Here is a 26,149-nt window from a genome sequence, read left to right on the forward strand (position 1 = left end):
TCTTGATCACTGCTTGATCCAGAAACAAAGGGGTTGAGTTATGGACAGTACTCTTACCTCTGAATGTACATGATTCTATCAGCCTTAGTTACACACTTTGGGCCAGAGTCTGCTCTCAGTTACATCATGGTAAATGTTACTGAGATCTGAATCTGATCCATGGTGTTACTTGAAACGTTATTTCAGCATTTAATTCTCTTTGGGCTTTGTTTAAAGTGAGTTTGAAAAAATAATAGTGATTCAACATGGTGTATAATTCTGAGCATCTTGATACTGGAAAGATGCTGGTAAATGGGAGGGAATTCAGAGAACAACAACAAAATTGATTAAAGGCCTGGAGGGCTTGATTCACTAGGAAAGATAAAAAGAACTAAGTATGTATATACAAGTAGTATTACTATAAAGTGGCTTAGGGGAGGGTGGAATACGATACAAGGATTTGAGGAGCGTTCTGCAAATAGCATTGCGGGAGAAGAATATCTGAGGGTGGTCCAAGGGCATAAAAGCCCCAGTTCAGGAAGCCCTTGCTATTCAGAAAGGGCACTTAAAGTCAATGAGATTAAACCACATGCTTCAAGTTCAGCATGTGCTTAAGTGCTTTCCTGAATGGGGCTCATAACCATGAGTAAAGGATAAAACTAAGAAATGAGAAATTTAGGCTCAGTATTAAACCATGACTTACATTAGGATTTGGACGATTCTCCCAAGTAGAGGCAGTTGAAAAAATCCAAGTTTCGACAGTTTTTGAACCAAAAAAAATTCTGATCAACTCCCTCTCAATGGATGGTGACGAAAGCCCCATTGCTCGGGACATTTAAAACTAGCCAGGGAAGAGCTCCAGAAGCCACACAATATCTTTCAGGGGAAAAGGGCTGGACAAAGCAACTTAAATAGGCTTTTTCCATTTCTAATTTCTGTGGGCCAAATCGTCAAGTCTTTTCTTACTCTGACAAAGCTCCCATAGAATTCAGTAGGAGATTTGCCTGAGGAAGTTCTTGGTGAAAACTGAGGGTCTGATCCTGTCACCTGTACTTTGAATAATATAGTACTCTGACTCTGCTGCCTTTTTTTATGTTGAATAGTTCTTAACTGCACAAGCACTCTCATTGAAGGCAACATGAATGAGCATAGCAGAATCTCATTGATTTCAATCTGGCCCTGAGTAGGGCTTGAGGATTTGGCCAATGATTCCATTACATCTCATAGTAACTCTGTCAGTGGAAATGAATGAAATACTCAGGCCTGGCCTACACCCAAAGTTGCATTGGTTTAACTAAAGATGTATTCCAACTGATTTAGTGCAACTATTGGTATGTCTACACTACCCTCCGGATGGGCGGGCAGCGATCGATCCAGCAGGGATCACATTTATTGCATCTAATCTAGACTTGATAAATCAACCCCTGAGTGCTCTCCTGTCAACTCCTGTACTCCACTGCCACGAGAGGTGCAGGCAGAGTCGACAGGGGAGCAGCAGCAGTCGACTCACCGCGGTGAAGACACCACAGTAAGTCGATCTAAGTACGTCGATTTCAGCTGAAGTTGCGTAACTTAGATCGATTTCCCCCCCCCACAAACACCCAATGTAGACCTGGCCTTTGTGTGTGAACACTCTTAAATCGATGCAAACCTGGCTTACTCTGGTTAAGTTAGCACTGTGACAAGCTATAGAGACAGAACCAGTTTTAAGCTGATGTGTCCACACAGGGATTTGCACTGGTTTAACTAAACATGTTTCATTAAACTAGTGCATATTTGTGTGTAGACAAATCCTCTCTTTCCCCTGACAATCATATCAGACTGGTGAGTCCTTTAGACCCGATCTAATATAAATGGAATTTTTACCATGCAAATCTTATTACCTAACGTGCCAATGAAACTAATGGGATTTGGAGTAGAAAAAATTCTCTGGATGTGACGTGGAGTTTGGAATATAAACACACAGCAAAAAAATTAAGGAAATGGAGCTGCTATTGCATAGGTTTAGCAAGAGCCTGATCCTGTGAACCCCTGATTTCAATAGCAACAGAGGGATGCTCAGTACGAGATGAGAGATACTGAGTACCACACAGGCTGCAGACATACCAATACTTGTCTCATTTGTTTCAAAATGCATTTGGGGGAAAAAGCAGGAATAAAAAATAAAGCAAATGTGCCACTTCAAGGACAAACATCCAGAGGAATTTATATTTTTCCAAAGGGAACCATTTTTGCTGTGGAGGTCGGCAGAAAGCATCAGGAACACAAGATACATTTGGATGTGTTTTGACAATCTCTAGATCAAAAATGGCTGAACCTATTCAGATGAAATTTTGTTAAAATAAAAAAAAAAAATCCCCAAAACCCATGGCTCCAGGCTGTGAACCTGTGTGGCGTGTGTTGGGCTAAGGACACTGCAGACAGATGCGTTGTCAACCCCTGCAAAGCAAGGTTAGCAACAGAAATACTGCAGTTCTTTTAACTATATCAGTGCTACAGATGTGGATGTAATACAGCACAAGCCACAGAGGGTCCAATCTCACTGTCCTTACGCAGGCAAAATTCCCATTGACTTTGCTGGGAGTTTGGCTTGTGGAAAGCTGGGTGGGGATTAGGCCTAAATCACATGTTTGAAAAACCCAATACATTAAGCCCTTTTGATGGTTCTGAGTGTTATTTGGTTTCCTGTCACCCTGGAAGTCCAGGTATAATAAATAATACCATTTTAAAAATTAAATTAAATGAAACAATAAAAGACACTTCAGGAAAGAGGAGGAGGTCAGAGAGAAACAACTGAAATTCGATGTTCTTTTTTGTGGAGTTGATGGTTATTATTCCCAAAGAAAATTATGTCCTTTTTTTATTTGCTTTTAACATTCTGCCCTTGGCATCTGTTCCATCCATTGTGGACTAACCTAGATCGTGTTCTGACAATGGGTTAAAGCGAGCACTTATTGAAGAGCATTCTCTACTTAATTACTTTTCTTTCTTCTGGAAGCTATTTTTTTATAATCACATGTTAATTGTGTATTAGCAGGCCTTTCTGATTAGTTGAAAACATAATGAAACCTTTGTAAACAACAGAGAGAATGAGAGAGAGAGAGAGGGGGATAGAGGAAGGGAAGAGAGAGAGGTGTGCAGTGGAGGCAGTGCTGCTGGAGGGGGATGTTTTAAAGCCAAAAATAATATTAGGGGTCTAGATGCCATGCAGTTTTGTACCTGGAAATTTGTTCTTTGAGTGACATCTTTCCTTGCCCAAATTAATCAGTTTACCTTACAAGAGATTAAATGTACGGTGATGCAAATTGCTGTCAGTCTCCAACAGCAAGACAGCAAATACAGCAAGTTGGAAAGTTGTATAGGACTGCAGCTGTTCCCTAACAAGTCAGTGCTGTTCCTAAAGTGCATTCAGAATCCCCGCATAGTTTTTTGTTCTTTTGTTTTTCCTTCTTCCAGCCTTAGGTGGAAATACAGTGGTTGAGTTTCTTACTGATCTTTCAGTGATGTAGATTTCTTCCTCTTTTACATTTTATGCCCGTTTGCTTTCAACAGCTGGGTTCTGCTTTCCTGGTGCCCCCAAATCTCCCTCAGGTCAGTGGAAATGTTGGTTGTGCAAGGAATGCAGGATTGGACGTCAGATCTGTAGCAGGCTAGGAGATATTAGGGACCACTATATGGTCTGTGCTGTCAGAAGAAGCAGCTCATTCTTTGTGCCTGATCCTTGTAGTTGCTGAGCATACCCAACTTTTTATTGACTTTGGTGAATCAACAGAATCAGGCCTTTTCACTGAGTTGTTGTGTCTGTCTCTGTCTCTCTTTCTCATTTTTGTCCAGAAAAACTGCACCTTAGATATAATTCACAGTGGTTGTTTTTAGAGACCATCCTCCATTTGCAGCACTCAGTTTTGAAGGGGCAGAAATTCCTCCCTCCTCCCTTTCTGGTGTTGCTTTAAAGCACTACGCTTACAGGGATTTTGCAGCTCTCCGTGTGTTATTAGAGAACGTGTGGCTGGGACAGTTAAAATGGGAGTGCTACTGTGTGCAAGAGCAATATTCACTGTAAGCTATCCAAGGAAATCCTGCCAAGGCAGTATATGAACAGCAGCCAAACAAAACACAGGCGCCTTTCCAGTGAAAACCAGCACACTTCTGCAAATAGAGGAAAAATTGACTTTCTGATTTGGAGTGTTTCTACAACTAAGAAGAATTACTACAGTGATTGTTCTAAAAATATTTTTAGGCAGCACATTCTCAGAGGGTTTGGGATACTTAGCATTCTTTAATTGTGATTCTCTTAGGTGATCAATCTGGATTGTATAGAAATAAAATATGACGTTTGTAGGATTTGGAGTGTTTTTTAAGCTTGAATGGGCATTTTTTTCTGCAGTGTTGTAACAGCATAAAACAGCAGTTTTAAGGAGCAGAAATTGTATTTTTTATCTTTGCACTTCAGGAAATATATTCGTCTATTAATCTTTTGCAGCTACGCTCACAGAGATCACATCTAAACTGCTTGATCTAGAGCAGCCCCCAAAATCCCTGCCTCTGTGGCTGAACCTTTTTGTAGTTTGCAGTATTTTATAGCATTTTCCCCTTAATATTTATACCTCTCCTGTTTCTACTCATTCTGCTGCTCTGTTCATTCAGCCTGGGCTTTTTTTCCTTTAGAGGACTTAGAATCTTATCGGAGCAACTTTACTATAAGATGCGACCGTAGGCATTCTGGCATTCAAATAATTTCCATAATGATGGAAATTGACTGGGATTCCACAAGTTTGTTTATTGCCAAGAATAAATAATGTATGTGTTTTTTTTAAACTGTTTTGCTAGCCTCAGCTACAGTTCCTGCAAAGAAGTCTTAATAATGGCACGTAAAAGTGGAGTCAATTTATCTAAACTGGGCAAAAGAAATGAGAGAGACCTAGAGAGCACTTTTTCTCTCTTCAACCTCCCCCTCCCCCCATTATAGTGTAGTAAAAAAAAAGACAAGCAAAATTTGTCAGGGACTGATATTCAGCTAGTGCATTTCCTGTTTTTCAATGTGTGCATTTACTGAAGAAACAAAAAGTACTTAACAGAGATGATCCAAATTAACCCTTAGTGTAACGTCAACTGACGTCTTTGGGCTTTTTGCTAGGATGAACTAAGTCCTGTATTCTTAGCTAACTGCCATGCAGTAGGTCAGATTTATCCCTGCATTGAAAACGATGGCCTGAGAATAGCAAGAAGCCTGATCCAAAGCCCATTGAATCAATGGAAAGACTCTCATTGACTTCAGTGGACAGTGGATCAGGCCCTTAAAAATAAAAAAAAAATTTGGCCCTTTGAAATTAACTAATTGAATTTAGGGTAGTATTTTTATTCTTAACAAACATTAATCTATCCAAGTTTCCCTGGCAAAGCTCACAAAATAAACTTTCTACCACTAGTCAGCTCGATCCTGAAATCCTGACTTGGGCAAAACTTCCTCTGGAGCGAATGGACAGGGTATAGACTGCAGGATCAGACCCCACATGTTTGAAAGGATAATAGAAAAAGCTAAGGAGGCCCTTTTAGTTCCTTGTGCTTTTCATCATCCACCCCCCCCCTTTGGGAGTATTGCATCCATGTTCACAGTGAGAAAAATGAAGATTAAAAAGTCATCGTTCCAACCATGAATATAAGGATTGCTACCCACTGTGTTCAAATTAGAACATTTAATTTGTGTGACATATGCCATATCCAGTCACAGCAATAGTGTTCTGCATCTTTAAACCTTGACTCATAACAGTGGAACCAGGTGAGGTCTGGCCCCAGGTGCTGGCTTGTGCATGCATTGCTGAACAATTTTCAAGGCATGTAGATTGGATGGTTGTAGAAGAGAAGAAAAAAACAGAGCTCCCCCCCCCCTAAATGTTTGGGTGGGTTTATCACAATAGTGGGAAGCTGACAGACAGCACATCAATGTAATTCAGTTCTGACCTGGATTCCCTTTCAGACCTTCCTGAACTGGGCCTCCTTTTTGTACAGAGCCCCAGTTCTTCCAACCCTGGGGGATGGTTTGGTGATATAGACAGTTGAGACCCTGGAACTCATTTCACTTGTGTCCCTTCCATATTGAAAACCTGAGTTAAGTATCATTCCTGGAGCGGGCTCCAGTAGGCTTGCTGAGGTAAAGAGGAAGGACTGAGGAATGGGAATTTGTGGGCATAATTCCCAGCATCACTTTCCACTGCTACACAACTAGTCCATATATTGTTATGAAAAAATCACTGACTAGAGAAGGGTGTGCACTAATCCTTTCCAATATAAAACCAAAGATTTCATGTAACTATTTCACCTTCAGAACCCATGGGCAAGCATATTTGTGCCCTCTCCTTTTTTTTCCCATCATTTTTCCACCACATTTTTTCTGCCCCCTGTGGCTTTACGTCCTTGGTGGCTACCCCGCTCGCCCTGCCCGGGTTACGGCTCTGTCCTGGCGCACTCCCATTTAAGTCAATAGGGTTGCATCAGGGTAAATTAGCAGAGAATTTGGCCTGTGATCTGGGCTGAAGGTGTGTGGTTTCTAATTCCAGTCAGAGCAGTTTGATATAGTAAAAATTACCAATACACGAGGAGGGTTTTATTCAGAGACATCTGTAGGTTGGCAGCTGTGCCAGTCATGTCAATTCTTTTAAATAACTGAAGCTTTGAACTCGAGAATGTTAACGTTTTTGTTGGTGACAGCATTGTGAATATTGGTGCACTATGACAGATTTATTTTTTTTCCAAGTGGATTTGGGGGGTGTAACACATGCACGTGTGGGGGGTTAGAGGGAGAGCTAGTCTCATTTTTTAAAAAAAACACCTCCTTAGTATTTTGCATATTTCAGCATCCTAACAGAGCGGCTTGCTAATCACACTAGAAGATCCACTTTAAATTCAGGAATACTGAAACTTTGAAACTGTAACATTTTGACTGGCGAGAATGACCAGTCTTCTTTTCTATTTTGCAGTGAGCTAGTTGAAGGAAGCTGGCATTGTCACACAGTGAAAGCTCTGCAGAAGTGCCGCAGGTTTTTCATATGGAAATGTGAAATAATGGGGTGATTAAATAGAGCTGTATATTAAAGTACATCTGACATTAGAATTAGCATAATGTGCTCTAGCCCTAGGCTGAGTACTTTATTTGCCATCTGCGTCGGACCAAAATCCCCTGGGGAAGCGCTAAAATATTCTGAATAAACTCAGCCCGAGTTCTTATTGAGAGTAAAATACCATTTGTGGCACGTCGTATTGATTCGTCTTAATTGCGGTGCAGAAAAGAACATTCAGTTGCTGATGACTTTTGTACTCTGTGACAAGTCGGCTGGAGTTATTCTAACACTGCAGTTGGTTAACCTGAACAGACTGTCATGCTCGGAGAAGGAGAAAACCTTATTTTCAGCAGCATAAACCGCAGTATCATCTCTCTGCTTTACTCCTTCTTATCTTGATGCATCATCCCTTTTTATTTTTAACAGTACAGCCATCAACTAAAAAAAAATGGGACTTAGTTCAATCAGTCCAAGGAAATTCAAATTCTTACCCCCCCACACATCCTCTTTAAATATATATATATATATCCAAAAACATCTGACCAGCTTTCATCTAAGCGAGTGAAAATCAGTGGAACTTGTCCTTGAGGATACATCTCTGGAACCATTAGTTCAAGAGATTTATTATGTATATTTTGTAAAAGCCAAGGTTTCTCCTGTGCTTAAGCCCACGGTCTTAGTCTGTTGTAGTGGTTTGATTTTTGTTAACTCTCCACTCAAATAGGTTGCTGAATACCTTTGAAAAAGTGCTTATAGCATGCACAAAAGATAAATATTTCATCTGAAGGAAAATACTTTGATGCTTCATGCAATTCTGTAACATTCATAAGGTCCAGTTTTTACCCTATAATTGCCTATCATTATACACAATTTACATATTCAAACATTCTCTACAAACCTTAGTCTAGCATGTTTTTATTACAAATTCAGATCAAGGGAATAACCTTTAACTTCAGAGACAAATGAGACAAATTTACAAGTGCATGTCTGCTGTTTTCTTGTGTTTTATAAATCCCTGTAGACCTGAACACTTTTGCTATAACGCCACTCAGAACAATATACATATATTACTACTTGTTTGTAGTGCTTCAGTAATGAGTCCCCTTTGTATTAGATAACCTATATAATTCAGCATCTAGGCTCTCCATAACGTCAATTATCTCCTCATAGCTAAATGTACATTCCATTAAAACAAGATTTACAGCCCTTATAATACTTCTTAGGATTGAACATGGAAATTTTGTGGATTTAAAGAAGCAGAGATGGGAGTTAGCATTTGTTAAAGAAGTAATGAATTAAAACAAAAGTGCTATTTCATTTACTAGCTATGAATAGATACCTAATACCCTAAAGAGATAGTTGCAATAAAACAGACACAAGCAGTGAAAGAAAAAAAATGTAAAATTTGTTTTCACCCTTTGGCTTATTTTATTGTCTCTTAATTTACTCTTTATTTTTCCATTAAATGACATGGACAATTTCCTTTATGTCTCCCTTCAAGTTCCTGTTCAGGTTTCTGGCCTCACAATTGCTGCCTGAAAGATCAGAAAATGGCACCTCAGAAAAGTCTGCTGGGCAAAAAAAAAAAAAAAAAGCTCTTGCCAGTTTTCCAACAAAGCTACTGTATAGGAAACAGATTTAAAGGAAAGCTGCTGGCATATTTCATATGTTGTAGAAAAGACTGACATTATTTCAAATGTATTTGAATGCCTTATGCAAAGAAAAGCCCTAAAAATGTCCTTGAGAAGTACAGTGGTTTTTCATGAATGCTATAAATGGGATCCTATATATAAACCGCCATACCATAGATACGTCCAATAGCCTTTTCATCTCACTAATGGGTACATTTTTCCACCCAATATTAAGGTACTGATGATTTTCACTATTTTATAGGCCATGTTTCTAATGCATCCATCCATCCACTGTCTGCTAACTGGTGTATAAGGTTCATAGAACCTACCTAAAAGAAGCAGATCTATTTAGATGCTGTGTATATGGAGTCAGGTGAAACTGTTCTATCACAAAGGGCTAATTTAAAAGTTAGCTCATTCACTATTGATCTCTCAATATTGATTTTCCTGTCCTCTCCTTACCTTTCGCACCTCTCCCTTTCTCTCTTTTATAAATTGCTTTGTATTTTAGAGTTTAACACCAATTAGAAGAATGTGTCTAGAGATGACTAACGTGCTCTCCTCTTCTATTGTATGCAGTGATTTCCATTCAGGGAACATTGTATTATGAGGTCCAATTTTTGCTATGCATGTTTTCTTTTTTTCCACTACATAGGAGGTGGAAAGTGTTTCTTACTCTTAAAAGTGCTGAGCATCCACCTTCTGTGAACTTCAGGCCCCTCCAAGGTATGCACCCAGAAACTGAGGCTCCCAAAATCATAGGTCACTTTTGAAATTGGAGATCTGGATGTACAACACTGCTGTAATGTGCTGTGATAAAAATTAAGCTGAAATGTACAGCTAATGGCTTACTGTATTGGCCCCTTGATGTGCAAGCTTGAAGTTTGATTAGGGTACAACTGAAAATGAGTTGCTGGACATGCAGCCCTGTCTCTAGCAGGGTCTACATCTACCAAGAAACAACATGCACCAACCCATATTACAAACCAGACTGAGCTGTTAGCCACTGATTTTTTTACGAGTGTTAAATTTCATCAAACATATTCAACAATTTTGGGGGGAAAATGTTAACTGAACAAAATCAACAACACTATTGATTTGTTCACTCTGGGCCAGATTCTGTGTTATGCTGGTGTAATTTAGCCTCTGTGATGGAGGTAAATGGAATTACTTTGGATTTATATCCCTGCAATCGAAAGCGGATACTGGCTCAGTGCATGCTAGTGTACAATAAGCTTTACATCAGTAGTTCTCCCTAGGATTCATGCACTCCGTTCCTATTGACTTCAGCAGGAGATGCACATGTGTATGTGAGCATAACTTGGCCCAAAGTGACAGCTAAGGTGCGTGATTGGCAATTGGTCTTTTTGTTTTTCTCTGTGTTGGGTAAAAGAGTTTATTTGGCAAGAAGATAATGTTTATTATTGATTACAATACTGATGCTTTGGTGTCTCGCTGACCATTTGCTCAGTCTGGGCCTGACCCAATGCCTTTTGAAATCAATGGAGAACTCCAGTTGACTTCAGTGACCATAAAGAGCAGTCCCTATTTGTGGACTAACTCTTAACCCTGCTGAAGACAATATTTTGCCACTGGCTTCAATGTGGCAAGGATTTGGCTATACATAAAAATATTAGTATATTGGAGCAAGAAGTCATGAAATCAGTTAGTGCTATTATAAATTGTCCACCGGGAGAAACAAATTCTCTTCTGAGTATTTTCTTATTAATTAAAGGCCATGTTGGAGAAGGGCTCCTTGACAGAGTTGGAGAATACTCAGTATGAAAGCTTATCTGAAGCCTTTCCAATCACAGTAGAGCAATTATTATTAATCATGTTTATTAGAGCAGTGCCTAAGGACCAACCAATAATGGGGCCCCATTGTGCTAGGTGCTGTACACAGAGTAGTAAACTAGGCAAGACAGATGCAGGATGGGAAAAAGGAGTATAATATGCACAAGCAGAGTGAACAATGTCATAGCAGCAAACGTCATGTTAGTTCCATTTTTTTTACTGGGAGGGATTTAAGTAGGACGGTAGAAACTAATGGAAAGAAAAAAACAAGTGAAGGGAGAGGGGATATAGAAGGGAAGGGAGGTGAGGCCAGGACAAGGATAGAGAAGGTTGGAGGGTAAGTGTGGAGTGAAGTTGAAGTAAAGAGACTGTGATGGATGGAGAAGGAGAGCAAACTGCCCTTGCCCTCTTTCTGCATGCATTCCATTATTTCCCCTCCCACCTTCCAAATTAATCGGATCCTTCTCCATCCCCAATTCTTCCCTTCACCCGACCTCATTCAAAAATTCCCCCTCCCTAGATTCCAGCAGGCTCCTCGGACACTCATTCCTGCTCTCATTCTCCTTTACCTTCAATTCCTTCTCTCTGACCTTCCAGCAGGCACCTGTTTAAATCCCTATGTGCAGTGGGATGAGTGGTCTATCAGGCACTCTTTGCCTTATCGAGGCCAGCCAGTGTAATCTCTTCAAGCCCCCATGCCCCCAGGTGTTGAGGCTACCCTGTGACAGCGACATCCCAGAATCCAGCGACATCCTCCTCTTAATCCAAGATCTCAGGAGAATGCTAAATGCTAACTCTGAGGTGGATTTTAGCAAAGCAGGTAGGTTAGTCGGCAGTCAGGAGAGGAATGAATATTTATCTGAGTTGGGAACTGAGTGGTTCAGGAAAGTAATAATCAGGTCTGGAGACATTCTACCTAAGCCGAAAGAGGCCAACATTTTTTTGCCATCTGATGGCTGATTTGTGGTCTGCGTGAAAAGCATTGGTAGTATTAGTCCTATTTTCAATAGACAAGTGTCATTTTCACAGGACACATCAGTGCTCAATAGACATTGCAAGATTTGAATGGACGTGAAGACTATTGTCTAGTAACACCCAATGAGCCATCCCTTCAGAACAAGGCTGACATTGGCTGGGTTATGTAGGGACGTATGCACTCTACTAGTAGTCTTTGGATGGATCGAAGATTTCGGAGTTGTGTCATTCCGTCAGCTTTCACTCGCATCAAACTGAGCTATTATTAAAGAAGTGTAAAAGTCAATGGTTCAGTCTTCGTTTGGAGTTCAGGTTAAAGCACTGGGTTGGCAGTGCTTTGGAATTGGAGATCTAGGTCCAAGTCTTGGCTTTCCCACATACCACGTCTCGGACATTGAAAATACCTCCAAGTGCCTCAGTTGCCCTTCTGTAAAACAGAGATTAAAATATTTCCCTACCTCACAGGGATATTGTGGGAAGAAATTCATTAATGTTTGTGAGGTGCTCACATATTATGGCGATAAGGTCAAAGAAGTAAGTAGATAAATATTCTAGCTTGCTTTGGAGAGCTCAATTAATGGCACAGTTTGTGAAACCATTTCTGGGAGAAAAGACACTGGGGCAAAATTGTGCTCTGGGATTCATATCACAGATCTCTTTGGAATGCTCCATAGAGCTGGCATGTGGGCGATGCAACAGAGATTCCCACTGTGGATTGCTAGGAAGGATTTGGTCCCAGCCTCTATTAGCTGTCAAATGTTATGTACTCATAGATCTTGTTCACCATGGAACACTAAATCTTTTTAGTGTTTAACGTCCTTTTCTTTAAGGTCAGCTGGTCTTATGAGGAGACTTGTTAAACCAGTGCTTTCAATTATGGCATTTTAATTTAATAATAATTCAATTAAAGGTGTGTTTTTATTGAGCATCTACGCTACCTTTATAGGTAGTATTAGAGTAACCAGCATAATAAGAAGGAGTAATTATTTAAATGCTCATTAAAATATCAAGTGGCAGAGGGCAAGAGTAACACTGGTGGAATGATTGTAGGATACATGTCTGTTCCTGAGTGTTACAGTTAATGGGGTCCTTTCTTTAAAGCTTGCAAGTTTCTACTTTTCCTGAACTTCTAAAGCTGCAGTAAAGCAGCATTAAAATTCCTTATGTTTTTATTGCTGCTGTCATAACTTTGTAAAGCATACCAGAAACATTACCTAGAATGTATTGCTAGAGGTAAAGAATAGCAGTAGTTATATGGACCCAACTTTGTGTATGCCAAAGTCCTAGTGAGGGTCATGCGTGTCTGATTAAAGGGGGGAGTTTATTCTCTTGTTACAGCTAATGGAATTATTCAGTCCTGCTGAGTTTGTAAGGCAGAGAATGTCTCGGTAGCCCAAACAGAAAACAATGGATTCTCTCAAGTTCTGATCACACTATGATTATTGTTTAATATGACACCGAATATCTTAAAGCGTTTAGGAGGAAATTCACCTTTGCTGTTGAGGGCTCAAGGTTGAGCCTACATAGGGAGGGTGTGAACTGATTGCTTGGGGAGGGCCTCTGCATCACAAAACAGAGTTGTGCATTGGTCACAAATAGGCCTGCAGAGCACCGGTTGGGGATCCATGATTATACATATGCATTGGAGCAACTGACCCACAAAATCTAGTTGCTCTGGCATTAAGCAGAAGTTTGGATGGGTGGAATTTACTCCATCTACCTGTCTGCTAGGTGCCCAACATAAAACCAGAATTTTATGGGTGGGCAGGGGACGAGGAAACTGAATTTAGCTTTGTTTTGTACCATTTATTAAAAAGGAAAAAAAAGTCTTGTTATTGTTTTGACATTTTGAATGAAACTTAATCAATCACATAGCAATGGAGGGAACAAATGTTAATATTTCTGGCAAAGACAACCTTTAGCTATTATATGCAGAAAAGACAGAAGTGTTCAATAAATTCACGGTCTATAATTACCTACTCAGGGGAGGGGATATATGATACTAGAGAGCTCTTTAATCTAACAGATAAAGGCATAACAAGATCCAGTGGCTGGAAATTGAACTCAGCAAAGTTCAAACTGGAAATAAGATAAAAAAAAATTAATAGAGGGGATAATCAACATTTGGAACAGACTACCAAGGGAATTGGTAGATTCTGCATCACTTGGAGTCTTTAAATCAAAATTGGCTGTCCTTCTAAAATATATGATCTAGTTCAACCATAAATTGTTGGACTAGATGCAGGAAGCACTGAACTTCATGGCCTGCTTTATGCATGAGGTCAGACTGGATGATCATAGCAGTCCCTTTTGGCCTTAAAATTTATATATCTGTGAATCTGTAAACATGTGTCCCCGGTCATGTTACTTTCTGTAGGTGCCCATCCTATGCTCTGGGTTCTCATCCCACTATATAAATTACAGTATGAGGACTGGTCATCTCATCATAAATAAATACCCACCAATTAATAAGGATAATAAAATAAACTCAAGCCCTCCTTTGCTCCCCCAAAAGCCATTGAAATCAGAAATTTTGTTTGCTTAAAGATGATAGTGTCATGCCCACATTCTTGAAATGTGTTCATTCAGGCCCCATTCTTGCAACTAGCATATGCTTAACTTTAAGCACATGAGTAATCCCATGCCTGTTTAACGAAGCAGTTAAACATATGCTTAAGTTTCATTGACTTCAGTGGGATTACTCATGTTGCTTAAAACTAAGCATGTGCTTAAGAGATAAAGAGTGCATGGCATAGCCACTGTAGCTAGTTGTTATAAAGGGGTTATTTAACTTCAGTGAGATGGGCAAGAGACTATGCCATATATCAAAAGTAGCCTTATAACAAAGAGTTTTACAGTGTAGGTGCACTGCATTATTAAATATAAGAATCATTTTTGAGAAATACATGACTGTTCCTGGGCATGTTTAAAATATTTAGCAAGTTTTAGACTATAAAAATGTTCGGAGTGGATCTTCAAAGACTTTTTGACATTGTTCTGTACTTAAAAGTGAGCATCTACACTGCTCAGGGCAACTTCTAGGCAAGATAACCATGAAGTGATAATATGGAAATGAACATTTTATTTTATTTTTAAAAAAAGATGCATCTAGGGAGAGCCTTTGAGGGTTGTGAAAGTATTAAAAAAAAAAAGAAAAGAAAAAGCTGTCAGAGGCCTGGTAGCCAGGTAGCCTGCAGTCAGTTTTGCCATTGTGTAGGGGTCTCCTGAACAGAAGAGTTTAGGGGCATAAAAGCTAAATAAAACAAAAAGAGAGAATACTGATTCTGTTATGACCGATATCTCATAAATCTTGTCTCAGCAATAAACACTAATTTGCTCTGTTTGAAAGAAAACTAAAAAAGGAGCTGGGGAGAAGGAACTTTCCTCACTTGAATTTCACAGAGGTGAAGTTTTGGAGAACAAAACAAAACATCTGAGCTTCTTATAACATGTAGTAGCAAGCTTCTAGCCAGCTGCCATTTTGAGGCTAATTTTTTTAATCAGCCATTTCAGTTTTAAATTAGCCTTGATCCTCAGCCTGCCCAGGAATTCCTTTTCTTACATATGTGCCTTTTCTGAAGTAAACTTTTTTTTTTAACCTATAGCTGAGGTTTTTTTGGTTTTGTTTGGATTTTGTCAGTTCTTGTACTAGATGCACGTGTGTGTGCATGCATGCGCGTGCACAAAATTAAAAATAGAATAAAATATAATGCACAGTGTGACTTTTAAAAATGAAAGAATTGAACAGCTGTGGGTAATCAATTGATTAATTAGAGTGGATAAAGTGGAGGTGAAGGGTGCAGAGCACTCTTTCTTTGGAAGATACATGACCTTGTAAGACACTGCACTTCATTTGCTATTAGATCGCACTTGAGAAAGGGCTTTATTAAAACCATTCTAGGGTGAGCTGAGGTAAAACATATTGTTAAAAAAAGCTTTTGACAGAATATGTTATAGACTTCAGTGTGCTTCAGTGATTTCTGTCACTTTTTATACTACATATGTTGCTGTTCAAGAAAAGTTAAAAGTCTAGACATTTTCATCATATTTCTATAAGAAACAGAAATTTAAATAGTTGAAGTAATAATGGGAGCATTTAATGTTGCTTCAACTTCAGAGTTGACATAAAACCCTATAACTGCCTCATCACTAAGTAGATTTTAAAAGATACTGTATCTGCTCCATTTGGTGTGTGCATGCAGCTCTTATTAATGTCAATAGGAGTCATGTATGCATGTTAGAAGGAGAATATAGCCCCCGCACTTTTATTTACAATAGCTATTGTTACAGATTAATCACAAAAGTTTAGCATATTACTCTTAATTATCTTCCCTCCGAGCCCAAAATAAGAACTTGTGGGAAAAGATCACGTCAATCAAACAAAAGTGCATTCCACGCCAGGTTTGTTTTTTGTAAAAGGCCTGATTCTACCACCTTGACTCACATGAATAGGCTATTAAAATCAGTAGCAGTGCTTGTGGTGTAAGGAACCACTCCCCGCAAAATATTCTACTGAATATTAAAAATAGGCCTAGTTAGGTGAGTCAAGGTGGTAGAATCAGATATAATTTTCTCTATTCTCCCTTTCTGTAGGCACTCAGATGCTGTGATGATAAGGCCAGATAGCTAGATAGATATCCCCCATCTTCCCTCTGTCTAAGGTTTCCTTGTCAGGAGCCATTTCTGGAAGCTTAGAACACTGGAATACAGTCAGTGGCAGTTATTCTTCTCATAGAATCATAGAACATCAGGGTTGGAAGGGACCTCAGGAGGTCATCTAGTCCAACTCCCTGCTCAAAGCAGGACCAATCCCCAGACATTTTTGCCCCAGATCCCTATATGGCCCCCCTCAAGAATTGAACTCACAACCCTGGGTTTAGCAGGTCAAATGCTCAAACCACTGAGCTATCCCTCCCCTTTTCTCCCCCTCCTTTTTGGTGTGTTTTGGCTTAAGTTTTCTTGGTCCCTCGGCATGTCTAAACTGCAGTTAAACACCTGCAGCTGGCCTGTGTCTGTTAACTAAGGCTCGCTGGGTTTGGGCTGCGGGGCTATAAAATTGCAGTGTAGATGTTCAGGCTCGGGCTGGAGCCCAGGCTCTGGGAGCACATGATAGGGGAAGGTCCCAGAGCCTGGGTTCCAACCCGAGCCCGAATGTCCACACTACAATTTTATAGCCCCGCAGCCAGAGTCAGCTGACACAGGCCATCCACGAGTGCTTTATTGCAGTGTAGACATACCCTGTGATTCACTTAGCTTTAAAAAGGCAGTTTTGATAGTACAGTTAATTCACCTATAAACACTTCTGTTTTCAAGCATAATGGTTGAGCAAAAGGCTTCTGCATAACCTAATACCTACAACTGGAAGCGGGTTGTAAAATTTAGATCCAGAGTCAAACTCTTGCAATTGTTGCGAGCTGGGATTTGGTTCAGTTCATTATGCATAGGGAAAGACAGGAAGCTCAGTCCTGGTTCTGAAGTTCAAAACATGTATTGCATTTGGGGTCAGGGATCTGATTTAGGTCCATCACTGCGCAGAATATATTAAGTCATAGAAAGAAATCCAAGAATTCAATTTTAGTTTTTCCATAAAAGGTAGCTACTTTCAAAGAGACACTTTAAAAAAAAAGTCCTGAAGTGTGATTTTCAAGCTGACGTGTGTTTATGCATTTATAGGTGTTAGACTGCTGCGGGAGCACTAAAGGGGAAAAGCCCACATTTTTTAAGATAGTAAAAAGTTTATATTGTGTCCAGGATTGGAATATTTTAGCTAGTAAAATTATGACTGTAGTGCAGGCTTGTCCACACCTGTCTTTTATGTAAACTGAATCAGGGTTAAAGGAATGTTTCCCACCTTATACAGTTGTTCAGAGGAGGCTAGAAAGGCAAATAGAAAGCCATGTTTTTGGCTCTGGTTACTATTTCTGCAATGGAGGGCAGGCTCAGGCTCAGAAATTCTTGGGATCCAGTTCAAGCACTGCCCGACATTTGTTACTGTTAATTGCAACTGTGCTGTCAGCTTTGATTACCGGATATTTCACTTGAGTGGCTTCTTGGTGTTTTGGCAAAGAGAATGTCAAAGTGGTTTATACAGGGATACGTTTTCCAAGCTCCTGTTGACTTTAATGGGACTTGTGCAGATAAATACCCACATACTGCTTTAAAAATTTAGGGGACAGCATGATTGAAGCATGTTTAAATGAATACAGCAAAGATCTGGGGTGACTGCTGAGTAAAGTGTATAAAAATATAAAATTAAAGACTGAACGTGATACCACAGCCTATTTAGGTACCATAAAACAGATCTATCTACTACATCACATTTTCTTTTGACTTTATACATAGCATTAAATCCCTTGAAACAAGTATTTTTACATGGAATAAATGTGTGAAGCGAGTTTGTTCCCTATATTCCAAAAATATGCCTATATAAGGTTTTGTATGATATAATATATAAAGATATACTACACATAATGCAAGTATGTGTCATGTATGCGAATAAACATGTTGGATGAGTAAATACGCTGGGCAACATTTTATATCAATAAATTGCAATTAAATCCCCCTTTCAGAAATTCCAAGGACTAAATCTGTTAACAAAATAAAGTACATGCCAATGGTATTTAAATATTCTCCATTGTATTATTTTTTGAGTGTTCTCTCTCTTTTTATTTTTTAGGTAAAGATGAGCCTTCAAGCTATATTTGCACAACATGCAAGCAGCCTTTTAATAGCGCTTGGTTCTTGCTTCAGCATGCCCAGAACACACATGGATTCCGCATCTACCTGGAAACCAGCCCTTCAAACAGTTCCCTTACTCCACGCATCACCATCCCTCCTCCTCTGGGACCAGAGACTGTTGCACAGTCCCCGCTGATGAATTTCCTTGGAGACAACAACCCTTTTAGTCTTTTGCGGATGACGGGCCCCATCCTACGTGATCACCCTGGATTTGGTGAGGGTCGGCTCCCCAACACACCGCCACTGTTCAGCCCACCGCCTCGTCATCATCTGGATCCACATCGCCTTAGTGCCGAAGAAATGGGGTTAGTTGCCCAGCATCCCAGTGCCTTTGACAGAGTTATGCGTTTAAACCCCATGGCAATTGAGTCCCCAGCGATGGATTTCTCCAGAAGGCTTCGAGAACTGGCAGGAAACAATTCTACCCCTCCTCCAGTCTCACCGAATCGCACCAACCCTATGCATCGCTTGTTGAATCCTTTCCAGCCTAGCCCTAAATCACCCTTTTTGAGCACCCCGCCATTGCCACCAATGCCCCCAAGCAGCACTACGCCGCCGCAGCCTCAGGCGAAGAGTAAGTCCTGTGAATTCTGTGGGAAAACATTCAAGTTCCAGAGTAATCTTATCGTGCACCGACGCAGTCATACAGGAGAAAAGCCCTACAAATGTCAACTCTGTGATCATGCTTGCTCCCAGGCCAGCAAGCTAAAACGTCATATGAAAACACATATGCACAAAGCTGGCTCCATGACAGGCAGGTCAGATGATGGACTCTCCACCACAAGTTCTCCTGAGCCAGGCACAAGTGAGCTCACTGGAGAGGGACTAAAATCCAGTGAGACAGATTTCAGGAATGAGAGTGATCCCTCCCTGGGCCATGACAATGAAGAAGAGGAAGAAGAAGAGGAGGAGGAAGAGGAGCTAGAAAACGAGAGCAGGCCAGAGTCAAGCTTCAGCATGGACTCAGAGCTAAGTCGTAATCGAGAGAACGGTTCCAAATCGCTACCAGATGAAAAATCCCTTGTCCTTGGAAAAGTTATAGAGAATGTAAGTCTCGGTGCCATCCAGCAATACAGTGACATGCTAGTTGAAAAACAGAAGAGGAGTAGCTTCATGAAAAGGTCTTCTGATCAGCGAGACCTGTGTCCTCGAGACCTCTGTCAGAGAGACACAGGCGACGAAGACTCAGTGGCAGGAGAACTTGACCGCACTGAGGAAGGGACAGTCAATGGAAGAAACTTTGGCCCAGGCGAGCCCTTCCCAGGCTTGTTCCCTCGCAAGCCAACACCTATCACGAGCCCCAGTTTAAACAACTCTTCTAAAAGAATAAAAATAGAGAAAGATTTGGACTTACCACCAGCAACAATAATACCTTCTGAAAATGTTTACTCCCAGTGGCTGGTAGGGTATGCAGCATCAAGGCACTTCATGAAGGATCCGTTTCTAGGATTCACAGACTCCCGACAATCCCCCTTTGCAACTTCTTCTGAGCATTCTTCAGAGAACGGAAGCCTGCGTTTCTCCACTCCACCAGGTGACATGCTGGATGGGGGTCTCTCAGGGCGCAGTGGGACAGCGAGCGGAGGCAGCACTCCCCACATCAGTGGACCTGGTCCCGGTCGACCCAGTTCAAAGGAAGGGCGGAGGAGCGATACATGCGAGTACTGTGGCAAGGTCTTTAAGAACTGCAGCAACTTAACGGTGCACCGCCGGAGCCACACTGGAGAGCGGCCTTACAAATGCGAGCTCTGCAACTATGCATGTGCCCAGAGCAGTAAGCTGACACGTCATATGAAAACGCATGGCCAGATAGGGAAGGAGGTCTACCGCTGCGACATTTGCCAGATGCCCTTCAGTGTTTACAGCACCCTGGAGAAACACATGAAAAAGTGGCATGGAGAACATTTGCTGACAAATGACGTCAAAATTGAGCAGGCAGAAAGAAGCTAAGACCCCCCACTGGGTTAAATCAGGGGTCTAGGTAACATTTAATTTGTACAGTTTAACTATTGCCAACTGAGAAAAGCTGACCTAACTTGCCTCCGTAAACATAACTTAGCATAACTATAGTAGGTGCCAGACCTTGGCACTTAAATATAACCTGTGTCTACAAAGTTCTATTAAACCTGAGGGTTGATTAAGGCAGTAAAATTGTGGAGCCTTTTAACTGTGCAATAATTTCTGTATTTATTGGGTTTTTGTAATTTTTTGGCATGTGCAGGTACTTTTTTTTTATTCTTTCTGTTTAAATTTCTTTTAAAATTTTGTTGGGTATCCCTTTTTAATTTTACCCAGTAGTAGCCTGAGATTACTTGCATTGTAGGGGGAGAGGCATATCTTTTTAAATTATAATTTTGGGGCCGCTGCTTTGTTGAAATTTAAGCTAAGCATGTGTAATTTCTTGTGACGAAGCCAACATTTTAACTGAATTCTTCTTCTTCTTCTTCTTCTTCTTCCTTTTTTATAAAATAACCTTGGAGATTAGGGAAAATAAAATTGTACAGCGGATAACAATCTTTAAAATTAGCACTTTCTTTTGGAATTGGATTTGATATGTAGCACTGACAATGTCGCTAAAGATAGAGGCCTTTTCTGTGTAGACTTCAACATTAAAGTTATGTCAACTAAAAAGACATGGGTGCAGGTATTTTCTGAAGGCAGCTACATTGAACAAAGCAATAGCATTCTTAATTGTGGATTATTATCAGATAGTTTCTTAGCGTTATTAATGATATGTACTGAGATGCCGCCATTTTGTCACTTGTTCCAGGTTCAGTAATTAAAATAACCGAAAGAATCCTCACAGTTGTCATAAAAGCTCTTTTAAGGTATTGTAGCATCCTTCTCCACCCTTGGATGAATGAAATGCCATTCTTTTAGTTTACCACACACACACACAAATCTAAACAAGTTTGGGATATATGTACAAACCACCAACTCAGCTCAGAAGTATACTGCAACTAGAATTGCTATAATTAAGGCAATTGTAACTAGGGCTGATTGGTAATTTCTCAATCCGATAGAATAGAATTTATAAGGTATTTGGATGGCGAGTAGAAAATATCAGGATTATCTCATATAATGCACAACGATGTTATTGTGAGGAAGGGGAAAAATTAATCATTCTACGTGTAATGGGCTGATTCTGCTCCCACTGAAGTCAATGAGAGTTTTCCCGTTGACTTAATTGGGAGCAGGAGCAGGCCCTATATGAGCAAAGCATTGTAGGAAAAAAATGCAGCTGCTTTGTTTTCCAATTGTTTTATTTTTTAGCATATTAGGACTAATAATAACGAAGAGTGGACAATTAAGGTTAGACATTTTCATTATGTTGACCCGCACTTTAAAACTTTTGTTTGTGTTTAAGAGAAAATGGCTTCTGAACAAGAAATTACAGCATATTCTTCTCCTTGGCCCAAAGGTGGGTTAAACTGTAAGGGAACAGCTGAGATTAAGTGTCAGTGTTGCTAAGCATGGCATTCACAATACTGGCACTATAAAGAAAAATAAAATAAAAATAATTTATTGGACAGATTTTCTACTGCCATTCAATTTGACGTGAGTGCCTTGAAAACTGATCTTCCTATCTGAGTCTCTTGAGACAAATGCAAAACGTTTTTGTGAAATGAAAAGACTTTTAAAAAAGTAAAACAAGAAAAGTACATTCTTTAAGGGGAAAAAAAAGAGCCACATTTACTTTAAAAAAATTACTGGTTGAAGATAGTGGACATGAAAATGCCATAAGACCCAATCAAATGAAGATGCATACCCAGCACAACTTCGGACATCCATTAGCTGAATTATTCTCAGCCTTTTTTTTTTTCAGGACAACGCTGCTTAGGAAATGGAATGGAAATGATTTACTGCTGAATTAAAACTCATATGACACAAATTACGAGTTATCATTGAATGAGAAAAAAACAATTCAGGAACAATGGCGAATTTTTTTTAAAAGTTAAATTTAGTGCACTCTGTCTTAAAATACGTTTACAGTATTGAATACATACAAGGGTAAAAAAAATTGTGTGTATGTGTGTTTGAGCAATCTTTTTTTTTTCAAAGTTTGCTTAATAGGTTATTAAAAAAATGCCATGATGGCCATGTGTATATTGTTTTCTTTTGGTGACGGGGTTTTAGTATATATTATATATATTAAAATTTCTTGATTACTGTAAAAGTGGACCAGTATTTGTAATAATGGAGAATGCTTGGGCATTTTACAAAACCAGAAAGAAAAAACAAAAAAACAAAAAACCAGAAAAAAAAATCTTTTCTTTTTTTCCTTGAAAATGTTGCAGTAAAATTTAAATGGTGGGTCTATAAATTTGTTCTTGTCACTGTAACTGTAAAGTCTTGAGTTTTAGTAAATTTTTTTCTGCTTTGGGTGTTGAATTTTTATTTCAAAAAATGTATAGAAACTTGTATTTGGGGATTAAAAGGTGATTGCTACACCATGTAGAAAAAGTATGTAGAAAAAAGTGCTTAATATTGTTATTGCTTTGCAGAAAAAAATCACGTTTCTGACCTATACCTATTTTTCTCTTCCCCCTCCCCTCCCTTCTGGAATGGATATTGATATTGGTTGATTCATATGATGTAGGCACTCGCTGTATTTTTACTGAAGCTTGTAATTTTTTAACTGTACGCTTGTCCTTTTAAAGGGATTTAATGTACCTTTTTGTTAGTGAATTTGGAAATAAAAATAAAAACAAACAAACAGGCTGCCAATAATATATTTTTTTAATTTGGCAGGATAAAATATTGCAAAAAAAAAAATTTGTATGTTAAGTCCTTATTGTACAGGAAAAAAAGTGGGGGGGAGGGGTTGTTAGACGACCTTTAAGTAAAAGAAACAAAACAAAATAACTAAGTGCTTTTTTTTTCATTTTATTTTATTTTATTTTGTTCACAAATGATTTTAGTTGTATATATATTTTTTTTGTCAGAAATGGCCTACAAAAAAAAAAAAGTACTGTTCCCACAGGGCTCTAATATCTTCAAAGTTGCCTGGACCCCTTGCATCAAGGTTTTACCAGGTATGGGTGAACCAGGCTGGAGGATTATTGCCTATTCATGTTAAGGGAAATTCAGTTTTTGTAAAGATGTTTGAAGTAACATTCCACAGATTCCTCTTCTAAAGAGAAAGAGAGGAGATTCCCCCCCACCTCTTGCAAATGATTAGCTGTTTATAGCATCTTCTCTACCACCACTGCCTCCCACTCACTCCCCTAAATTCCTGCCCTCCAGAATAATGTAAATTTACTCTTTAAAAGCGAGAGCTGTTGCATCTGCTTTGACACAGGTAAAGTGACCTGCTCTTGGTACAATTGTAATTTGGATTGAAGTAAAATTGGTCCAGGCACAGCCCTCGTTTTCCCTGTCAGAACAGGACCTATTCCATGTACAGGTCTTGCCAGTCCATGTTATTATCTGCTTTGCTGCTGTACTCCTAATTGTACATTCCATAAATTTCTGAATGTTTGAGGGACTGGGATGAAATTCTGTGCCTTTTGATTTCTCTTTTCTATTCTCTCTCTCTCTCTCTCTTTCTTTTCTTTCGGTCGAGATGAGGACAAGTAGCAGAAGTGGCAATGACAGTCTATTGAATATTTTAAGGTGGGAGAGAAGGAGGAAATTGCATTGTTTCAGAAAAAGATGGTAAAAAACACCATGGCAAATTCTTCCTTCACATCTGTGCAATGCAGTTGAAGCCATTGGGATGGCATGGTTGTAACTCAGAGCAGAATTTGACCCAGCTATCTTGCAGATGCTGCCTTCTTGCTTGACTACACCCTATCCTAAGATTTACCTATTGGGTGAAGTTTTGATTTCAATTATGCTGGTGTAAATCAGGATTAATTCATAAGATTTACTCCTGATTTATACCAGTGTAACTGAGATTGGAATCTGGCCCTTTAAAGGCGTATACTAATCTTTGTTACACTGGTGTAAATCTGGAGTAACCTCATGGAATTCAGTGGAGTACCCCTGAATATACACCAGTCTAATGAAAATGAGCATTGAATCCTAGGTTTCCAGTCTAAGACCAGTTCCTTGAAAGAAAAAAAAAATCAACTTTCATTTTAAAGCAAATTGCTTGGAAGCACCACTAGTCCTATTGTTTCTTACTAAGATAGTTAAACCAGCAGTTGTCTAATCGTGTGACTTAAATCATTCATAAACCAACAGTAAGTCACCCAAAAAGCACAAGGAATGTGTTTCTACAGACTGTAGTAACAATGGAGACTCTCTTTTTCCTGTTTAGGAGAATCATACTTTACTAGGCCATAAGCACAATATTACATAGACATACAGTAGCTATTATGCTGCCATATTTATATTCACAGTTCAGTTTAACATTTTCTTAAGTTGAAATTTATTACTTCCAGTGCCCACTTCTGTTTCCATTGAAGTCAATCGCAAAACTTCAGCTGACTTCTGTGGGAGCAGGAGTGGGTCCGTAATCTCGTTTTTGGGAAGGAAAATATCTATATGAATAAAAGGGGTAAAAAATCAGCATTTCATCCCAGTCCTGAGTACAAGACAGTCCAAGGTTTTGTTTATCACAAGCAAACTCATTTTTATGGTGCTCTTTGTATTTTAGAACTGCAAAGCAAAGTAATGTTGATTTAAGTTGTTTGCATTTGTACCGGCAAGGCAAAATATTTTTATTACCTTTTTCTATTACTTATTGTATGAGCTTTTGTTGTTTACTTGGAGGTTTTGTCTTTTACTACAAGTTTGGAACTATTTATTATTGCTTGGTATTTGTGCTCTGTTTAAAAAACAAGAGCACTTTTTTTTATTATGGATAAAATGTTGAGATGGCTGGAGGTCATTTCAATATGGCTTAGTGAAATATTTATTGTTCCTTTTATTCTCTGTACAAGATTTTTGGCCTCTTTTTTCCCTTATTGTCACCAATGTTGAGTTCAGCATGTGTCTACCATTTCATTTGTACGCTCGTTCAAAACAACGTTTGTTCCAGTTTCAAGTTATAAAAATAAATTGGACTTTTGACTTGATCTCCAAATCTTGTCTTTCCTGTTTATTTTAAATTTGGGAGGACCTGAAAAACTGACGATCATTAGACTTACGGAATATCTTTGTATCAGTTCAGTTAGGTATCGATTCAGGAAAGCATCCCTATTCAGGAAGGGCCCTTGAGCACTTGTTTAACTTTAAGCATGTGCTTAAATCCCACTAAAGCCAATGAGACTTAAGTGTATACTTTAAGTAAGGCACGTGCTTAAGGGCTTTCCTGAATTGGAGCCTTAAGCAATGCAACCTGAAGCACATTTGAAACACTTAAAATGTCCCGGAACAAGTAGCTTTAAGTACTAGAAGGGAAGCGTGATTGTTTCTGGTGTTTCTGAGCTGAACTTTGCTCTCAAGCCCCCACCGAGCAAAGTACTTAAGGACAGACTTCACTTTCAGCATGTGAGCAGTCCCGCGGTTTAAGTTTGTTAGGGGCTTTTCTGGATCAGGGCCTCTGTTCTCTAATGTAAATATGGAGTAACGCCATTCATTGACTTAACTGAGAGCAGAATTTGGCCCATGCAGTATGGGCTTCCAAGCAATATTTTACATACACCAAAATTTACCTTTAGATACACATTTGCCCTTCTGACTGAGTGCAGGGGGAGTTATGTATATGCATCGAAAGGCAGAATTAGGCTCAGTTTGGAGAGTATTGTAAAGATGGAGACAATTATAGCTCAGCAGAATCTACCACCCTCTTCCTCCCGATCAAGCCAACACTTTTAACAACTGTAAGAAAACCTTGACTGGGATAATTGTATACAAAACTGCTGTTAGACAATTCAAGATTTATTTGTGAAGCTTTGATGGCCAGATTCTTAACTTACTTAGGTCCTGATATAGCAAAATATGTTAGTAGGTGCCATATTTCTAAGCTTGTGAGTAATCTTGTCTTCAATAGGACTACTCATGCTTAAATTATGCTTTGGTCAA

General features: G+C 39.4%; 1 protein-coding gene across 6 annotated transcripts in view; it reads left to right on the top strand.

Annotated features, from left to right (window-relative positions):
- The window catches only part of BCL11B (BAF chromatin remodeling complex subunit BCL11B), a 101,196-nt gene extending 76,018 nt beyond the window's left edge, over window positions 1-25,178 (top strand). For all 6 annotated transcript variants that reach the window (XM_045017025.1, XM_045017029.1, XM_045017026.1 and 3 more), the window contains one exon: window positions 18,114-25,178. In XM_045017025.1, coding sequence (XP_044872960.1) covers window positions 18,114-20,125 — 2,012 coding nt within the window. In that variant the 3' untranslated portion in view covers window positions 20,126-25,178. The remainder of the gene's footprint in view (window positions 1-18,113) is intronic.
- The last annotated feature ends 971 nt before the right edge of the window (window positions 25,179-26,149 follow it).

This window comes from Mauremys mutica, chromosome 4, assembly GCF_020497125.1.
Source record: "Mauremys mutica isolate MM-2020 ecotype Southern chromosome 4, ASM2049712v1, whole genome shotgun sequence".
Classification (NCBI taxonomy): Eukaryota; Metazoa; Chordata; order Testudines; family Geoemydidae; genus Mauremys; species Mauremys mutica.